Source organism: Vombatus ursinus, unplaced genomic scaffold (genome assembly GCF_900497805.2).
Source record: "Vombatus ursinus unplaced genomic scaffold, bare-nosed wombat genome assembly UNPS02014809.1, whole genome shotgun sequence".
Taxonomy (NCBI): domain Eukaryota; kingdom Metazoa; phylum Chordata; class Mammalia; order Diprotodontia; family Vombatidae; genus Vombatus; species Vombatus ursinus.
In genome coordinates this window covers 14,218,482-14,235,452 of record NW_020954587.1, presented here as the reverse complement: position 1 = coordinate 14,235,452, position 16,971 = coordinate 14,218,482, and the positions used below count along the sequence as shown (strand labels likewise).

Sequence of the window (16,971 nt, the reverse complement as noted above, 5' to 3'; positions counted from 1 at the left end):
CTTAATGAAAACATAATGTAAGTAAGCAGTAGGGAGTTAGTCTCCTCTTCGAAAGCGTGAGCCCACAGGATCCAACACACACTAAAATTTGCTTTTTTATAAGTAGTTTGGATTGTTCAAAAGCATTGAGGGATAAATATAGGGTCCTGAGAACATGAGGCCACATAAACAGAAAACATCCCCCAAATGGCCACGCCACTTCTAGGTTTTCTATCCTAAGGATGTTAGGAACTGGAAACAAAGACCTGTCTGTATAAAACTACTCATAATCGCACAATTTGTAATAGAAAAAAAGTGGAAACAAACAATGTGTCCTATGATTTTGGATTGGCTAAATAAACTGTGGTATGTTAATATTATTACACCTTCAGAAATGAGGAATATGAAGAAATCAGAGACCATACATAGTAGGGAAAGAAAGCAGAACCAATAGACTACATACACTAACTTCAACTACATAAAAGGATGTCAAATAGCAGCAAAATCCCTGCTAAATACATGCTCTTCTTCTGAATTGGTCACAACCTCTCAAGCCCTCAGGCATAATTTAGGACTATAAGTTGTAGAAAATCTGCATGGTAGAGAAAGTTTTCTATCCGGAGCTCCACATACTGATGTTATCAGAAGTCCAGACCAAAATAAAGCCAAACAAATCAGAAAGATGCTGTACATACAAATTATTCTCGACTACTTCTTGAAAAATCATTTTGTTTTACTGTCTGTAGGGTTTTCGTGGTCTTAAAAATCATTTTGCTTGGGATTTATCTTGTTTGTTATTAATTGTTATTCTTGTTTAAGAGTTTAATGTATGTGGTCTCATTCATAATCTTTTAAGTTCATAACATAATTCATAAATGTGTATAACTATTGAAGGAAAATTGAAGTTTCTCAGTTAAAAAAAGGGAATTATCCAGGTGACTGAGGCCTGCTTCTGAATGATCTCCATCTAGTTGCTTCCACCTATATCCATAAGACCTCCAGAGAGAATGATTGGTATTTGTAGACAATTTGGTTCAGAAACTAATTTCTGATAATGGAGTTGGCTTATCTAGATTAGTTCATAGAGATACTGCTGTGGGTAGGAGATAGGTAGAAAGGCTTGAGAGGCCCTGTCTAAATTTAATCCAAGTTTTATCCCTTTATGCCTAACTCCAAAAAATGATTTTCCTAGGACCTTGTTAAACAAGGTCATATATAGGCTGGAGATTATGCTTTATCTGTAAAAGAAAATTTTAATTACAGCATAGGGAAAGTATTCTAGCATAAAATTGAAATATAGCATGTCAACTTTGCTCATGTAAAATATTCAGATAATTCTAGCACATCTGAAAATAAAAAACATACATACTTTTGGTAATATGCTGAAAAAGTAACATTGCTGTTAGGTTCATTATCCCAATTCCATTTCAGTATGAAATTATGATCTACAATCTCAACGGTTACATTTTGAGGAGTCTCTAAGTTCTTTTCACCTATGAAGGTAAGAAAAAGAGAGAAGATAATTATTTATACTGTCCAAAGAAGCAAAAATCAAATTCTGCTAATACCCAACCCTCCTTCCCCTAAATAATAAAATATATACACACACACACATATACCCTCACAATTCCTTTGGTACAGTTATATTTAAGAAGCAATAAATATTAGATTTCAGTCTAGGAAAGGGCCTTCCAGTAGAATTCCAATTAGTGAGCCCTTAAAAAAAAATCTTGTTTTGAATGTATTTGTTTATCTATCATCTTAATTTCCAAATATACCCCTCCCAGGCTTGAGCTCTCCCCCAAACCTCTCCAAATACCTGTAAAAAATGCTCTAAACAAATTGTAGAGCACCAAATATACCCCTCCCCTAGCCAATGAGCCATCACTTGAGGCAAAGGTTTTAAAATGAGAAAAAGGAATAGTTCAGTAAAGGAATACTACATTAACTTTCTAGTATTATGTGCAATACTGAACACCAATAGTCCTCCCTCTGCAAAGACAAGGGAAATTCATTTTATTAACTCTCTTCTGAAGCAAACTCATTCACTATAATTACATAGCACTCAGCTGGTTCACCTTGGGTGACTTGCCTTGAGCTGTCTGAGCTGACATGCAGATACAGCTTTTACCACAGTGAAGGTGTATCAGCAGTCTGGAGCAAGCACAATGTTGTGTGTGGGACAGCGATGATCCTTACCCAAATTAATTCAGAGGCGTCTCCAGGTAGAAAGCAGAAAGGATTTTATTTCGATCTCGAAAAAGGGCGACTCGCAATGAAAAGCAGTTCCGTGCAAGACCGCAGGTGGTGTTAGCCAAACAAACATTTTTATAGGTTCTAACCACAACTCCTCCCTAGCCCTTACCTCTTATCCCATTGGCTGGGCTTCAGAGGGCACAATCTAAACACGAAAAAAACTACCCCAGCAACATCAGAGGAAATTACAGAATCGCTACATAGGTTGCACCTTACTCACACTCCTTCAAGTATCCTCTTAGCACATCCTGTTTTTGTTCATTTCAGATCGGGGAATAATTTGTGGTGGTGACTATTTTTGCAACAATTTGAACATATCCATCTGGGCTATTTACAAGCTTCCTGACCTGGGCGCACATATACACATATATTATTATTTGGGGTCTTTACCTTATTTTACTTATTTAAGTTTAAATTTTATGAGGGGTCTTCACCAATCTCACTCAGTTGGGACTCAAGCAACTTTAAATATTGTGTTTTGTCTAATAAAGGCTGGGAGATTATAGTAATTGATCCTTAATTGCCACAATTTTAAAAGTCAGTCAGCTAACACAACCACCAAGTTTTGGTTTTGTATTCTCTACATATTTGTATGTGTATGTTTCCCCTGATAGAATGTAATCTCCTTGAGGGAGTTTTGTTTTTGTAACCCCAGTGCTTAGTAAAGTATTTGTCAAATAGATGCTTAATGAATGTTGACTGATCTAGTAGCTAATTACACAACGGATTCTCAGTGAATGCTGACTATTACTGACCATATTTGAACAAGTTTATCTCATTTATAAACCAAGTTAGGAAATAATTTTTAAAAGATAACAGAAAAACCCTCCTGAAATGAGAACTAATAAATTATATGTTGTACTTTAATGGCCTTCCCAGGAAGTCCTGAGTACCCTCAGGCACTTCCTACTAATTAGAATCAGATCATAACCTCCTATCATTCTATCTTTCCCAAGGCCTTCCCCCTAATTTTTCATAGGTTTTTTTTTTTTGTTGTTGTTGTATTTTATTTTTTATTTTTATTTTTTTGCTAGGCAACGGGGGTTAAATGCCTTGCCTGGGGTCACAGAGCTAGTAAGTGTCAAGTGTCTGAGGCCACATTTGAACTCAGGTCCTCCTGACTGCAGGGCCAGTGCTCTATCCACTGTGTCACCTAGATGCCCCAGCTTCACAAGCTCTTAAACAGGAAATTCAATCTCTCCATCCTTCAGTAATCTCCCAGGACATCACCCCTGCCCCCCTCCCTTCACTTTCTTCCTTTTGTAATTTTGATGCTATAGTTAACAAGATCAACTCCAAACTGTCCTTTGCCCTCAAATTTCTCATCCTTCACATCTTGCCAAACCCTACCAATCCTCTCTGCTCAGTCTGCTGCTGAATGTTAACTAAAGGAAAACACCAAACTGAGCTGAGTAGGTCCACTACAAATGTTACTTAATCTCAACTGAGCCCTCACCTCAGCTCGACAATCCTTCCATTTCTCCTTAAGTATTTTTCCATCCTATTATCCACAAAACCTCTTCTCAGGTCTCCCTCCCACACTATCCCATCTCTTCTCTCTTTCAGCAAAGGGCATCTCATACTTTACTGAGACAATAAACACCACTGCCTATGAGTTTTCTTTTTCTATATCTCAAAAAATTCCTCAACATCATTCTCCATTCTCTCCTTCTTGTCTCTGATAAAGAGATGGTCTCTTTACCAATGCCAACTTTTGTCTGAGCACCTTTGATCCTCTCTCTTCTAGTGTTCCTCTGCTCCTAAAATATTGCCTCTCTCTGACTCTTATCTTAAATCTCTCCATATCTATTGCTTTTACATTCTGCCAACAAACTCAAGCTTTCTTCATCTCAAAAACAAAACAAAACAAAAAAACAAACAAACCCCCAAACCTTCACTAGACCCTTTAATCACTTCAAGCTATCACCATTTATCTCTCTTACATTTCTTGGCCAAAATCCTACAAAGAGCTCTCTGTACTTGTGGGCCTCTACTTCTGACCACATCACTTCCCTGTTCTAAAAACCACAGAGGTATTACCTCTAGAACAAAATACAAACTTCTGAGCTCAGTCCTTTAAGGCCCACCACAATTTGGCTTCCACCACACAATTATTTCATTTTAGTCCCTTTCTTTTATTTCATATTACTTCTTTTCCCTATGGTCTAGGCAATTTGGATCATTCTCCAAATTTGACATTCAATCTCATGCCTTTACACATTTGTATAAGATGCAAGCTAAGTCCCACAAAATGGCTCATTCACTGTTCCTAATACATACATGACATTCTAGTTCCTATCAGTCTCTGAGTCTTTGTACAGACTATGTCCTCCATATTTGAAATGCAATATTTCCTTGACAATTCTGAAGAAGCTCTTGCTTCCTTTAAAGTTTAGTTCAAATCCACCTATTACAGGAATCCTATACTCATCTCACCCAATTATTGTGAATCACCCAGAAATTACTTTGCAGATATTTTTAGTTTAATTTTCTACATACATGTTGATTTCCCCCAATAGAATATAAGTTATTTAATGGTAAGTTCTATTTAATTTTTTTTCTTTGCATCTCTAGTGCCTAACTAGTTTAATGCTTAGAATATAGCAGGTGTTTAATAAATGCTTGTTAAAATGTGGAAAAAACAATATTAACCCTCAAATGTTCAAAGGCAGATTATCTAATTTACACCACTGGAGTCCAGAGGACTAGAATTTGAATCCTTCTCAGACACACCCTGGCTGTGCAACCCTGGGCAAGTCACTTAACCTCTGTGCCTCAGTTTTCTAATCTGCAAAATAGGGATAATAATAGCACCTACCTCACAGGGTTGTTGTGAGAAACAAATGGGTTAACATATGGATCTCACATTGATAACTTCAAAGTACTATACAAATGATATTATTATTTTTATTACATCAGCATCTCTTCTGTGGATTCTCAAGTCATACTTGGCCTTCAGCCCAACAAGAGCTAGCAGGTAATGGATCTAGATAGAAGTCTGCACCATCCTTCACCTAAAGCTGGCTCAGTCACCAAGAAAACTTAACTCTCTCTGGTCTTTTGCTTCCCTTCCCTAGGTGTAAGGTATATAGACAACAAATTTAGAATAATAATGATGATGAATCCACCAATAATTATTTCATAGGAGGGACACTAGCTCTTCTCTTTTGATCTAGTTTTTTTTGCCCTGTTTCGTATTAACAGACACTACTATCAATAAAAAAAAAATTGTTTAACTTGTACGTTCTAAGAGATGTCAGAAATAAATGTCACCCAGTCATTAATGTTAGAATCCCTTCTTCTTTTCTTTTTTTGCCTTTTTGGTAAGGCAATCGGGGTTGAGTGACTTGCCCAGGGTCATACAGCTGTTAAGTGCCATGTGTCTGAGACCAAATTTGAACTTAGATCCTCCTGACTCCAAGGCCAGAGCTTATCCACTGCGCCACATAGCTGCCCTGTTAGAATCTCTTCTAATACAACTTAAAATGGTTTGAGCAAATAAACAAAAACCCCTTACTTATTGAAGGCCCTTTAACTTGAAAAGAGTTTCATTTTTAAAAAAATCATCTATTCTGGAATCTGTGACTTTCAAAGTTCTAAAAATATTTGGTGCTAAAGAATGACTATCTTCAGAAGACCCAGTTATTATAGAGAGCAGGTTTCATGCTTCAAACAGAAACAATTATTTTTGACAACTTTGGTAAAAATAAACCATATTTTTTTAGCTCCCCCAAAAGAAGGAGGTTTAATAACTCAGGTCTAGTAAATGAATAATAATTAATTTGAAATGAATAACAATGTATAAGTGAACACATAAACGCCATAGCCTTTAAGAATCCAGGGTCACTTCCAAAAAAAATTCTACTCTAATATTTTATTATGGCAAGAAAGTGATTCTTGAATTCTTAAAAATGATGCCAGCAGAGTATAAGTTCGGACAGGTGTAGAACTTTGACAGATAAGCTGGAAGGCCTTCAAAAGTATAGTTCTGGCAACATATTGCCCTGGCTGTCTGAGAATGAGGAATAGTATGGAAAGCATCATTAAAATCAGGTTGGTTACTTGATGGAGAGTGCTGTGGTCACATGAAACAAAAGAAAGATACAAAATGGCTCTTACTACTGACCATAAAGCCCCCTTCAGTGCCTCAGCGACGGTGCTGGAATTTCAGAGCAGGGGACTAAGACTTGCAGAGTTTTTGGATATTCCCCATATACTGAAAGTCAGTACTCTAAATTTAATCTGTCCAATAATCAATGAGTTTATCTACTACTGGAGGAACTGAACCACAATGTTAACACTACCTCCATGAGACCAGAATACAGACTGCTGCCAAATGGAAAGAAGACTCTGAAGTTCTTCTTAGAGAACCAAGTAAAGGAATTATTTTATTTTGTGGTCTAGGTCAACAAGAAATATTTCATGAATCATTTGGCAATCTTGTCTTGTGGTGTTTACGATGAACAAAAAAGTATGTGACCACTATCATAGGGCAATTTATGGACCAATATCTGTTGCACAGGATGGTCAAATAAAGAAATCTTGTGAAGAACCTGATGAGGTCCTTACAATAAAATCAATGTATACCTCATATATTGAATTCACTTTTATGGTAACTTCACTGGGAAGGTAGACACAGTGGAAGATGGTTAAAAAAATGAAAAGAAAAGTTGGTTCAGATTAAGAAAAACATTTGGTTTCTAGGCTACAAAGAGGCTTTGTGTCTAAGGGGCAAGACAAGAACCAAGGAACCAACAGAAAAAAATAAAAAGAATATCCTATTGACAGTGACCACTATGAAGGCCAAAGTAGCCAAGAGTCTTCCACAGCCAGCAAATCCTGCATCTACTCAAAGAAAAAGAGGACAAAGGGAAGTCAACAAACATTTAATAAGCACTTTCTTTGTACCAAGCACTGTGCTAAGCAGGGGGGTACAATACAAGCAAAAAGAAAGACAGTCCTTGCTCTCAATGGGCTTATATTCTAATGGAGCTGAAAAGGTGTGTGTAGGGGGGAAGAAAGTAGAAGAGGGCTGAAGGGAACAAGGTTCTGAAACCTGAAAGCCAGTACAGTAGGGAAGATGAAGGCATAAAACAAAGGTATCAGGAGTAATTCATCAATCAGAGAAGGAGGTGGCCCTTAAAAGAGAGATATTCCAGATTGAGAAGGATGCAAGAATGGGCGAGGAAGCCCTAACAACTGAGGGAAGTTCCAAAACTCCTATTTAAAAGAAGCTTATAGTATAATAAGAGAGACAAGTATATATGTAAATATATGCAGCATAAAGTTAAATATGTGGTAGTTTGGAGGAAGGACACTATCAGTTGGGGGAATCAGAAAAGATTCATACAGAATATGGTACATGACCTGTGACTTTTTTTTTTTTGATGGCTAGGCAATGGGTTTAAGTGACTTGTCCAGGGTCACAGAGCTAGTGAGTGTTATGTGTCTGAGGTCACATTTGAACTCAGGTCCTCCTGACTCCAGGGCTGGTACCCTATCCACTGCGTCACCAACTGCCCCCAACCTTTAAAAAAATAAGAGAGGGGAATTGGGTTCTGGGTCACAACACTAAGAAGATGGAAGACCAGACACTTTCTGTAATCCTCACGATCTCTCAAACCTTTCAACAAAAAGGAAGCTATGTACATGAGATAAGACAATTTCAGCTATTTCCAACTGGCATTTGGTAATGAAACACTGGATCTCAGAGACATCAGGGCAAGGTATATAGATCTGGAAATCTTCTGCATAAAGACGATTATTGAACCCAGGGGAACTGATGAGATCACAAAGCAAGACAGTATTGAGAGAAAAGGGAAGACGGCCCAGGATAGAGTCTTGAAGGATACTGAGGGTTGGCAGGAAACTGGGAATGGAAACTGATAAGGAACAGTGATACATGTATGAGGAGATGCAAAAGAAAGCAGTCTCTCAAAAATCAACATCTAATGAGGCAGAAGGTGCTGTGTATTGCCAAGACAGAATGCAACCACAGCAGTATGTCCCCAAATAATTTAAAAGAGAAATAAGAATTGTGAAAGTAGAATTTATGGCTGGCATATCAGAAATAACTGGAATAGAAGAACTTGGGTTAATGGGGCCAATCCAAAACACACACACACAAAAGAACAATTGTAATGCAAATACACATAAGTAAAGGACAATCTGGAAAAGAACCAAAAAAGTAATAACATTAAATATTTTTATATTCATTTTATTTCATTTTCAGTGTCACATTCTCTTATTCTTCTCCCTTCTCCCCTATCTATTGATAAGGGAAAAAAAATATACATATATATATATAAAAATACTTGAAAATCTACTTGTCAAGACACACAGAGGAATTATATATGAACACAATTATAAAACAGCCCACACAAAGACAGATCCAAAAAAGAAGACGAAAGGGGGCCTACCAGTACAAGATTTTAAACTATACTACAAAGCTTTAATCATCAAAACACTATTTCTTACCTAGTAGTAAATTGTTTTGATGATTAAAGCCTTACTTTCTTCTTTTTTCCTGTTTCTTTTAATATTCTTGACCTTTTGATCCTCTAGATTAATCCTGTTATTTATTCTAGCTCTATGAAGAAAAGAAATCTTTTGGTTGTGTGACTGGTGCAGCACTGAATAAGTAAATTAATTTAGGTAGTACTGTCATTTTTATTATACAGGCTTGGCCTACCCATGAGCAATGAATATTTCTACAGGTATTTGGATCTGTCTTTCTTTGTGTGGACTGTTTTGTAATTGTGTTCATATAATTCCTCTGTACATCTTGACAAGTAGATTTTCGAGTATTTTATCCCGTTTTTAGTTATTTTAAATGGAATTTCTCTATTTCTTCCTGCTGGGTTCTGTTGGCAACATAAAGAAAAGCAAATGATTTATGTGGGTTTATTTTATATCTTGCAAATTTGCTGAAGTTATTGTTTTGATTAGTTTTTTTAGCTGATATATCTAGAGTTCTCTAAGTAACACACATCTGCCAAAAAGTAATTATTTTTGTTTTTCAATACCTAAGTTTATTCTTTTGATTTCTTTTTCTTATCTTATTGCTATAGCTAGCACTCCTAGTACAATATTGCACAACAATGTTGATAATGGATATCCTTGTTTCTCTAATCTTACTAGAAAGGCTTCCAAGCTTATCTCCATTACAAATAATGCTTATTCTTATACTAGTTCTGTTTATATTTTGTTTTTTTAAAGGAGTGTTGTATTTCATCAAAATATTTTTCTGTATCTACTGAAATAATCATATGATTTTTATTATTTTTGTTATTGATATGGTCAATTATGCTTATAGTTTTCCTAATATCAAACCAGCCTGACATTCCTGGTATACATCCAGCCTTATCATACTTTATGATCTTTGTGATATATTGCTGTCAACTCCTTGCTTATATTTTATTTAAAATTCTCCATCAAAATTCATTACCAAAATTGGTCTACAGTTTCCTTTCTCTGTTTTGGCTCTCCCTAGTTTAGGTATCAAGACCGTATTTATTTTATAAAAGGAATTTGGTAAGAATTCATCTTTACCTATTTTTTTCCAATAGTTTACACAGTATTAGAATTAATGGTTCTTTGAATGTTTGGTAGAATTCACTTGTAACTTCATCTAGTTCTAGGTTCCTCCTCATCCACCCTTAAGGAGTTCATTTATATCTTGTTCAATTTCTTTTTACTAAGAGAGGCTTATTTAAATATTTTATTTCTTGTTCTGTTGAACGGGGCAGTTCATATTTTTGTAAATAATTATACATCATCAGTTTTATTGGAATATAATTGGATAAAATAGTTTCTAACAATTGCTTTTATTTCATCTTCATTAGTTGAGAATTCACCCTTTTCATTTCTGATACTGGTAATTTGCTTTTTCCCTTTCTTTCTTTAAATCAAATTAACCAATAATTTGTCTATTTTATTGGGTTTTTTTCCCCTCCAAAAACCAGCTCCTAATTTTACTAGTTCAACCGTATTTTTTTAAAACTTTCAATTTCATTAATTTCTTCTTTGATTTTCAGGATTTCTATTTTGGCATTTAAATTAAGGGTTTTAAAATTGTTGGTTTTTAAAAAGTATTTTTAAAAACTGCATGCCCAATTTGTTGATCTGTTTTCTCTTTTAATGATGTAAGCATTTAGAGATATAAATTTTCCCTTCCATATTGCTGTGGCCGCATCCTACAGTTTTTTGTATGTTGTTTCATTGTTGTCATTACTCTTAATTAAATTATTGATTGTTTCTATTATTTGTTCTCTGAACCACTCATTCTTTAGGATTAAGTTATTTTAGTTTCCAATTAATTTTTAAACCACGTTTCAAAGGCCATTTGTTGAATGTAATTTTTATTACTATGGTAAAAAAAAAAAGATGCATTTAATATTTCTGCATTTGTTTCCCTAATACACGTCAATTTGTTTCTGCATTTGATTCCCTAATACATGTCAATTTTTTTGTAATGGTGCCAGGCACAGCAGAGGATAGGTATGTGCCTTTTTATTCCCATTCAATATTTTCCAGAGATCAATTATATCTAACTTTTCTAAAACTCTATTCATCTCTTTAACTTTTTTGTTTCTTTTTTATGGTTAGATTTATCTAGGTCTGAGAAGGATAAAGTGAGGTCCCCCACTGGTATAATTTTATTGAATATTTCCTCTTATAATTCTGAATTGCTGGGTCTACCCTGGTTTTAGTTTCCTGCCCTAGTTTATTTCACTACAGGCTTATGTGTGGGGCTAAAGGTTAGAACTGTGGCTTCTTAACTCAGGGCCATACAGCTATGTTTCTGAAACTTGTTCCTTACTACAGATGGAATCCATGCTCTCTCAAAAGACTCCTCTCCTCACTGGAATGGTGACCTATGACTGGGTAATGGGCAACAGAGCTGCCAGATGGCACCATTCCTGTTCCCAGTGCTGGTACTGGGATCCTTGGAGATCTCTTTCTGCTCAAATGCTTCCCTTTCTGTCCCAGAGTGCTGTAATGCCACTGCCTACAGCTTCTGCAGCTCATTGTCACTGTCTCTGCTACTGCTACTGCTCTGCTCTCCTAGCCAGCCCCTACCCCATTGTCCACAGACCTCTCCATCTATCCAGGGCTGGAAAAATGACCCACTTTGATGTTTTCTTGGTTTTTCCAATCAGTATTTGGTCTGGCACATTTTCTAGTTGTTGCGGAGGAGCTAAGGCAAAAATGCTACCTCTTACGCCATGATCTTTACTCTGTCCCTCAAAGTAATAACATTCAAAGAAAACATTATCTCCATACAAGCAAAACATATTGATTGATCTTGAAGACAGGATATAGATAACTTAAGGATAATATATTTCCCAGAAGAACATAGATCAAAATCCTGAACACCATAATATAAGGAAATAATAGAAGAAAACTGCCTGGAATTTCTGAACACAGAAAACAAAGTGATAATTAAAAGCATTCATAGATCACATCAACTTCTGCCCCCTCCCCCGATAAATAACAACAATAACAATAACAACTATATGCTGGAAATTCCAAGACACATAGTGGTTGGATTTAACAATTCCAATGACAAATAAGAAATATTGCAAGTGACCAGGAGAAAGACCTTCAAATACAAAGGAAAAGGAAATTCTACTATCAGAGAACTATTCTGCATCCACAAAAATGTTAGCAAAAGTGAAAATATACAATTGTAAAAATTGCTGGAGAAACTAGAACTAAAAGTCTTAATAGTATATCCTAAATAGGTCTGAAAAAGAATTTACATATTTTTCAGCACCACATAAAACTTTTATAAAAACTGGTTCCATGTTAGGCCAGAGATATTGCAAACAAATGTAAAAGGGCAGAAATAGTAAACACATTTTTCTAGATCATAACACAATAAAAATAATAACAGATCAGGGAACACAAAAGAAAGACATGGACAAAAATAGAGACAAAAGAAATGCTAAATATTGAATGAGTCAAAAAATCATAGAAACAATAAGTGAAATAAATGAAACAAGATGAATTATGAAACAGAGATGCAGCTAAAACATTTGTGGGGAAAAACATATCTCTGTAAACATACATCAACAAAATAGAAGAGAAGATTAATGAAATGAATTAATAAAATGAATTAGAAAGATAACAAAATTAAAATAAGCTCAAAAGAAGGGATATTAAAAATGAAAGGAGGAAAAAACTGGAAACCCCTCCCCCCCATAGAAATGATCAATAAAACCAAAAGTTGGTTCTTTGAAAATACTAACCAAAAAAAAAGGGGGGGGGCCGCTAGGTGGCGCAGTAGATAGAGTCAGGAGGACCTGAGTTCAAACCCAGCCTCGGACCAAACACTTGACATGTACCAGCTGTGTGACCTTAGGCAAGTCACTTAACCCCGACTGCCTAACAAACAAAAAAAAGAAAATACTAACAAATAATCCTTTAGCTGACCTGATTAAAAGGAAGAGAGCAGAAAAGCAAATCAACTAGAAAATGAACAAAATAAAATCACAACCAGAAGAAATAAAAAGAAGTATCAGAACTTATTATGTAGTTACATGCTAACAAAACTGAAAACACAAAAGAAATAGAGGGAAATCTTCAAAAATATAAAATACTCAAATTAGCAGATCACAAAATAAAAATTCTAAATAATTCAATCTCAGTAAAAGAAATAGAGGATTCTGGGAAGATGGCAGAGTAGGTCAGAAAATTTCAAGCTCTCAAGATTTTCCTCCATAAAAGAAATAAAATAGCGTCACGGGGCCAACACAGAGCCATGAAAATAAGTAAGAGTAGGGGCAGAACAGGGGTCCTCTTGGCACAATTGGAGAAGGTCTGAAGAAAAATCCTGGATAAGATCTCCTCCTGGTGAAGAGTAAACACCTCCAGGCTAGGGTCGTCTTCAACAATAAGCAGCAAGCCCTGGGGTTAGCTGGTTTGGGAGGCTGCCTCTTCCCCAGCCACAGTAACTTTAACCCCCCACTCCCCCTCAGTGAGGGGAGTTGGGCATCTGACCTGGAGAAGATGGAGGGAAGCCCTTCTGACAAGGAATGCCAGACCCAGCTGTGCTGCCAGGATGACGAGAAGGAACCAGCACACAAGCATTGGTGGGGTGGGGGTGGGAGGACACCTCTACTGTGGCCACTTACAGGAAGCTGGAGGTCTTGGTTTGAGTTCAAGGTCAAAAGGGTGAACTGAAGGGGATTAGTAACTAAATTATTATAAAAAAAAACCGCACAGGCAAAGGAGAAAGAATCCAACCATAGAGAGCTACTATGAGAATAGAGAAGATTGGGATTCGTCTTCAGAGGATATGGAAGCAAAGAAACCCTCTTCTACCCCAAAGAGTAATGTCAAATGGTCACCTGCCCAAAAAGAACTCATCGAAGAACTTAAAAAAGACTTTAAATATAAAATAAGAGAGACTGAGGAAAAACTAAAAAGAAAAGAATAATACGAGAAAAACAAGAAGATTATGAAAAGGAGATCCAGAAGCTTAAGGAAGAAAATGACTCCTTGAAAATCAGAAGGACAAGGGGAAGCCAACGAAGTTATAAGAGATGAAGAAATAAAAAAACAAAATATAAAGAATGAAAAAATAGAAAACGTTTCTGACACACTGTATAAGACCAAAAGCCATTTCCCAATAGTGGTCAAATAATAGTTCTAAAAAAATAATTGTAAACTATTAACAACCACGTAGTCTATTTTATCAACTAGTAGCTTTTAAATGGAGAGGCCAAGTAAATCTTAGCTAAGACTTGTGTTACTTAATTTTAATTATCTATAAATTTAAGTCTCCTGTGTGCTTCCCAGAGTTTCAAAGTGTAAAATTCTCCTGAACCTGCTCCCTATGACTGAGGACCTCAGTGATTCCCTCCTTATCAATCAGGAGGACACTTACAGGAAACCCACCAGATGTCCTTTTCCCATCCTCCACTTCCATACATCCAAATAATTGCAGAACATTGATGGGGTAATTTTTCAGAGCGGAGCTTTGTCTAATGGGATTTAGCAAGACAGCACAGACAGTACACCATTGTTGAAACATGTCCATCTGGAAACCATTCACATCTTGTCTCTGACACCCCAGACAGACTACTAATTCTAGCCTTAGAGCTCTTGGTACTATCCTCTGAATTAACTGTCTACCGTGCTTGGCACACTCTTAATAAATGTTTGTTGACTTAGAAGTGCAGCTGTAGTTTCCTTGACTTTTTTTCTTCAAATCTCTATTTGTGTTTCTGAACTCTGTATGAGGCCCTTTTCCATCAACTTAATGCACTGTTATTAGTCCAGCCTAAGTCCTCATTAATAGCCCCTCCACAAGGTACACATGCCATCTGACCTGTATTGGACTCAAATTTCTCTTACATTTTCTCTTACCTTGTTCCTGCCACACCTTGTAAGCTATGCAACAGATAATGCATCTGAAATACCTGCTTCTCAGGCTCTGTCCTTGCTAGCCAGTCCTAGTACACCTAATTGACTGGTATGACACTAACCCTATGTTATTATAACTATTTTTTACTTTGAAAAATGTATTATTTTATTTGTACGCTTTAAAAATTGTCTATTGAAACTTATAATACAGTTACGGAAAAGCTACTTATCGATGGAAGAGCTACCAGGGAAAATGGAGAGTGTTACCTTTTTTGGTTAATCATTAGGAAAAGTTAGAGGAATAAACAAAAACACAGTAAAATTTTTTTTAAATTAAGGAACTTTTTCCAGGTACAAATTTTATAAATACAAAGACAAGTTTGCAAATTCCTTTGAATACTAAATAAATATCTATCTAATAAACTCCGCTTGAATACCTCCAGCTAGCACTTTTATTAATATGCAAAAAATTGTACTCATTCACATACAGTGTTCAAAGGATGTGCTCATAAAACAATTTTTAATCATTTACAGTTTCGAAACTGTGCTAAAGTAGATTTCATTTATATTTATTATCCCTCTCCCCCCAACAATGCCAGAGTCTAGAAAAAAAGTAAAAGATAAAAAACAAGTCAAAGGTGTAGAAAAAAATTATTTTTTGGATACATGATCTTTAAAATATGTAAAAACCTCTGTAAACCTGTACTGTATCTAACGCTATGTTATTAATTTTCTGTAATACCAAGTACCACAATGCCATTCAAACAACACTACTGAATTTCTTTCTAGGTATTATCCACCTTGCCCCTTTTTAGAATAAGGAAGGTATTTAACTTTGGTTAAATTGCAGTTGACTGTCACAAAGCTACTTTGTAAATGCCTTATACTTTTATGTTGTCAAAATGTATTCATCAGCTCAAAAAATATCCGCTACAAATGTGAAGCATTATTACCATTACCCAGGATCAGGATGCTGAAAGCCCTGTATTTAAGGAGAGGAGGATTCTGCCATACAGCTCTCCCAAAACTCCGGAGAAAACCCCCTCAAACAAATGAACTTCAGAGAAAGCTTCCTCTCCCAGAGGCATGCCATCTCCCGACTCCCGGCATTCTCATTAGCTGTCCCTCATGCATGGGATGCTGTCTTTCCTCACCTCTGCCTCCCCCTCTGGCGTCCCTGGTTTCCTCCAGGTCCCAGCTAAAATTCTTCTACAAGAAGCCTTCCTTGGCCATTTTCCCTTAGTCCTGGTGCCTTCCTTTTGTTGACAAATCTCCAATCTATCCCGCACATTCAGCGTATGCACATAACTGTTTGCATGTTATCTCTCTATCTCATCCCATTAGGACCTAGAGCTCCTTAAGGGCAGGCACTTGTCCTTTGCCTCTTTTTGTATCCAGAGCTTGGGACGGTGGCTGTGGCATACAGTAGACGCTTCATAAATGCTAGTTGGCTGCCTGCTAACATTTAGCAACAGTGTGAGCCTAGGCAAGTCGCTTAACCTCACTGTTCCTCATTGGGAAAATGAGAAGACTACCACGGAAAGTTAGCTAATTCTTCCTTGCAAGGCGTCTTTCGTTTGGAAGATGGCTCAACCACAGCCCAGAAGATTGGGGGCGGGAGGACTTTGGTTAGCCCGGGGTGGGGGGCGGTCAAGGGAACAGTGGAGGCGAGGAGGTGCCGACCATCGCATCCCCTACCAGCGGGGTGTCCCCTCTCCCCTTCCCCACGCCCACTCCCCAAGCACCCCGGGCGTCCTCGGCCACACCCTTCGCCTGGGGCCGCCGGGGGGCTCACCGGCAGCGCGGGGGAAGCGCGACAGCTTCCCGGAGGCGACCAGCAGCACCAGGACCGCGGCCGGGGAGAAGGAGGGCATCGTCCTGGCCGTTGGCAAAGTCGCCACCGCCCTCGGGGCATCCTCCGGAGACACCAGTCCTCGGGAGCAGCGGTGGGTCCCGCCGCGCTTGGTGAACAGCGGCAGGAGGAGGCGGGCTCCGGCCTCTTTTGCGCTTGCGCCTGGTATGGGCAGGAACTGGTAACCCCGCGGCGAGGAGTCGAGCTGGGGAGGCTGAGAGGGGCGGGGGAGCAAAAATCCCCTTCCTGTTCTCCCTCCCTGCTCCCTACCCTTCCTGCTCCCTCCTTCTCCTCCTCCTCCTCCCCTCCACTCCCTTCCCCTCCCGCCCAAGGGCTTCCTCTTTCTGCCACGTGACTCCCCTCTCATCCTCCACCTACGCTTTCCTGGAAGGCCAGGCCCACGTCCGACAATGACGTCGGGGCCTCTGAGTGCAAGAGCGCCCTCTTCACTGCCTCATCTCCCCTCCCCCGCCCCCATTCTCCGTCTCTGTCTCTCACAATCTGTCTCTCTT

General features: G+C 37.7%; 1 protein-coding gene across 1 annotated transcript in view; it reads right to left on the bottom strand.

Moving 5' to 3' along the window:
• IFNAR1 (interferon alpha and beta receptor subunit 1) overlaps positions 1-16,724 on the bottom strand; it is a 41,067-nt gene extending 24,343 nt beyond the window's left edge. Inside the window, exons 1-2 of the mRNA XM_027875479.1 lie at positions 16,403-16,724; positions 1,349-1,472 (exon numbers count right to left, since the gene is read on the bottom strand). Coding sequence (XP_027731280.1) covers positions 1,349-1,472; positions 16,403-16,481 — 203 coding nt within the window. The 5' untranslated portion in view covers positions 16,482-16,724. The remainder of the gene's footprint in view (positions 1-1,348; positions 1,473-16,402) is intronic.
• Between the last annotated feature and the right edge of the window lie 247 nt (positions 16,725-16,971).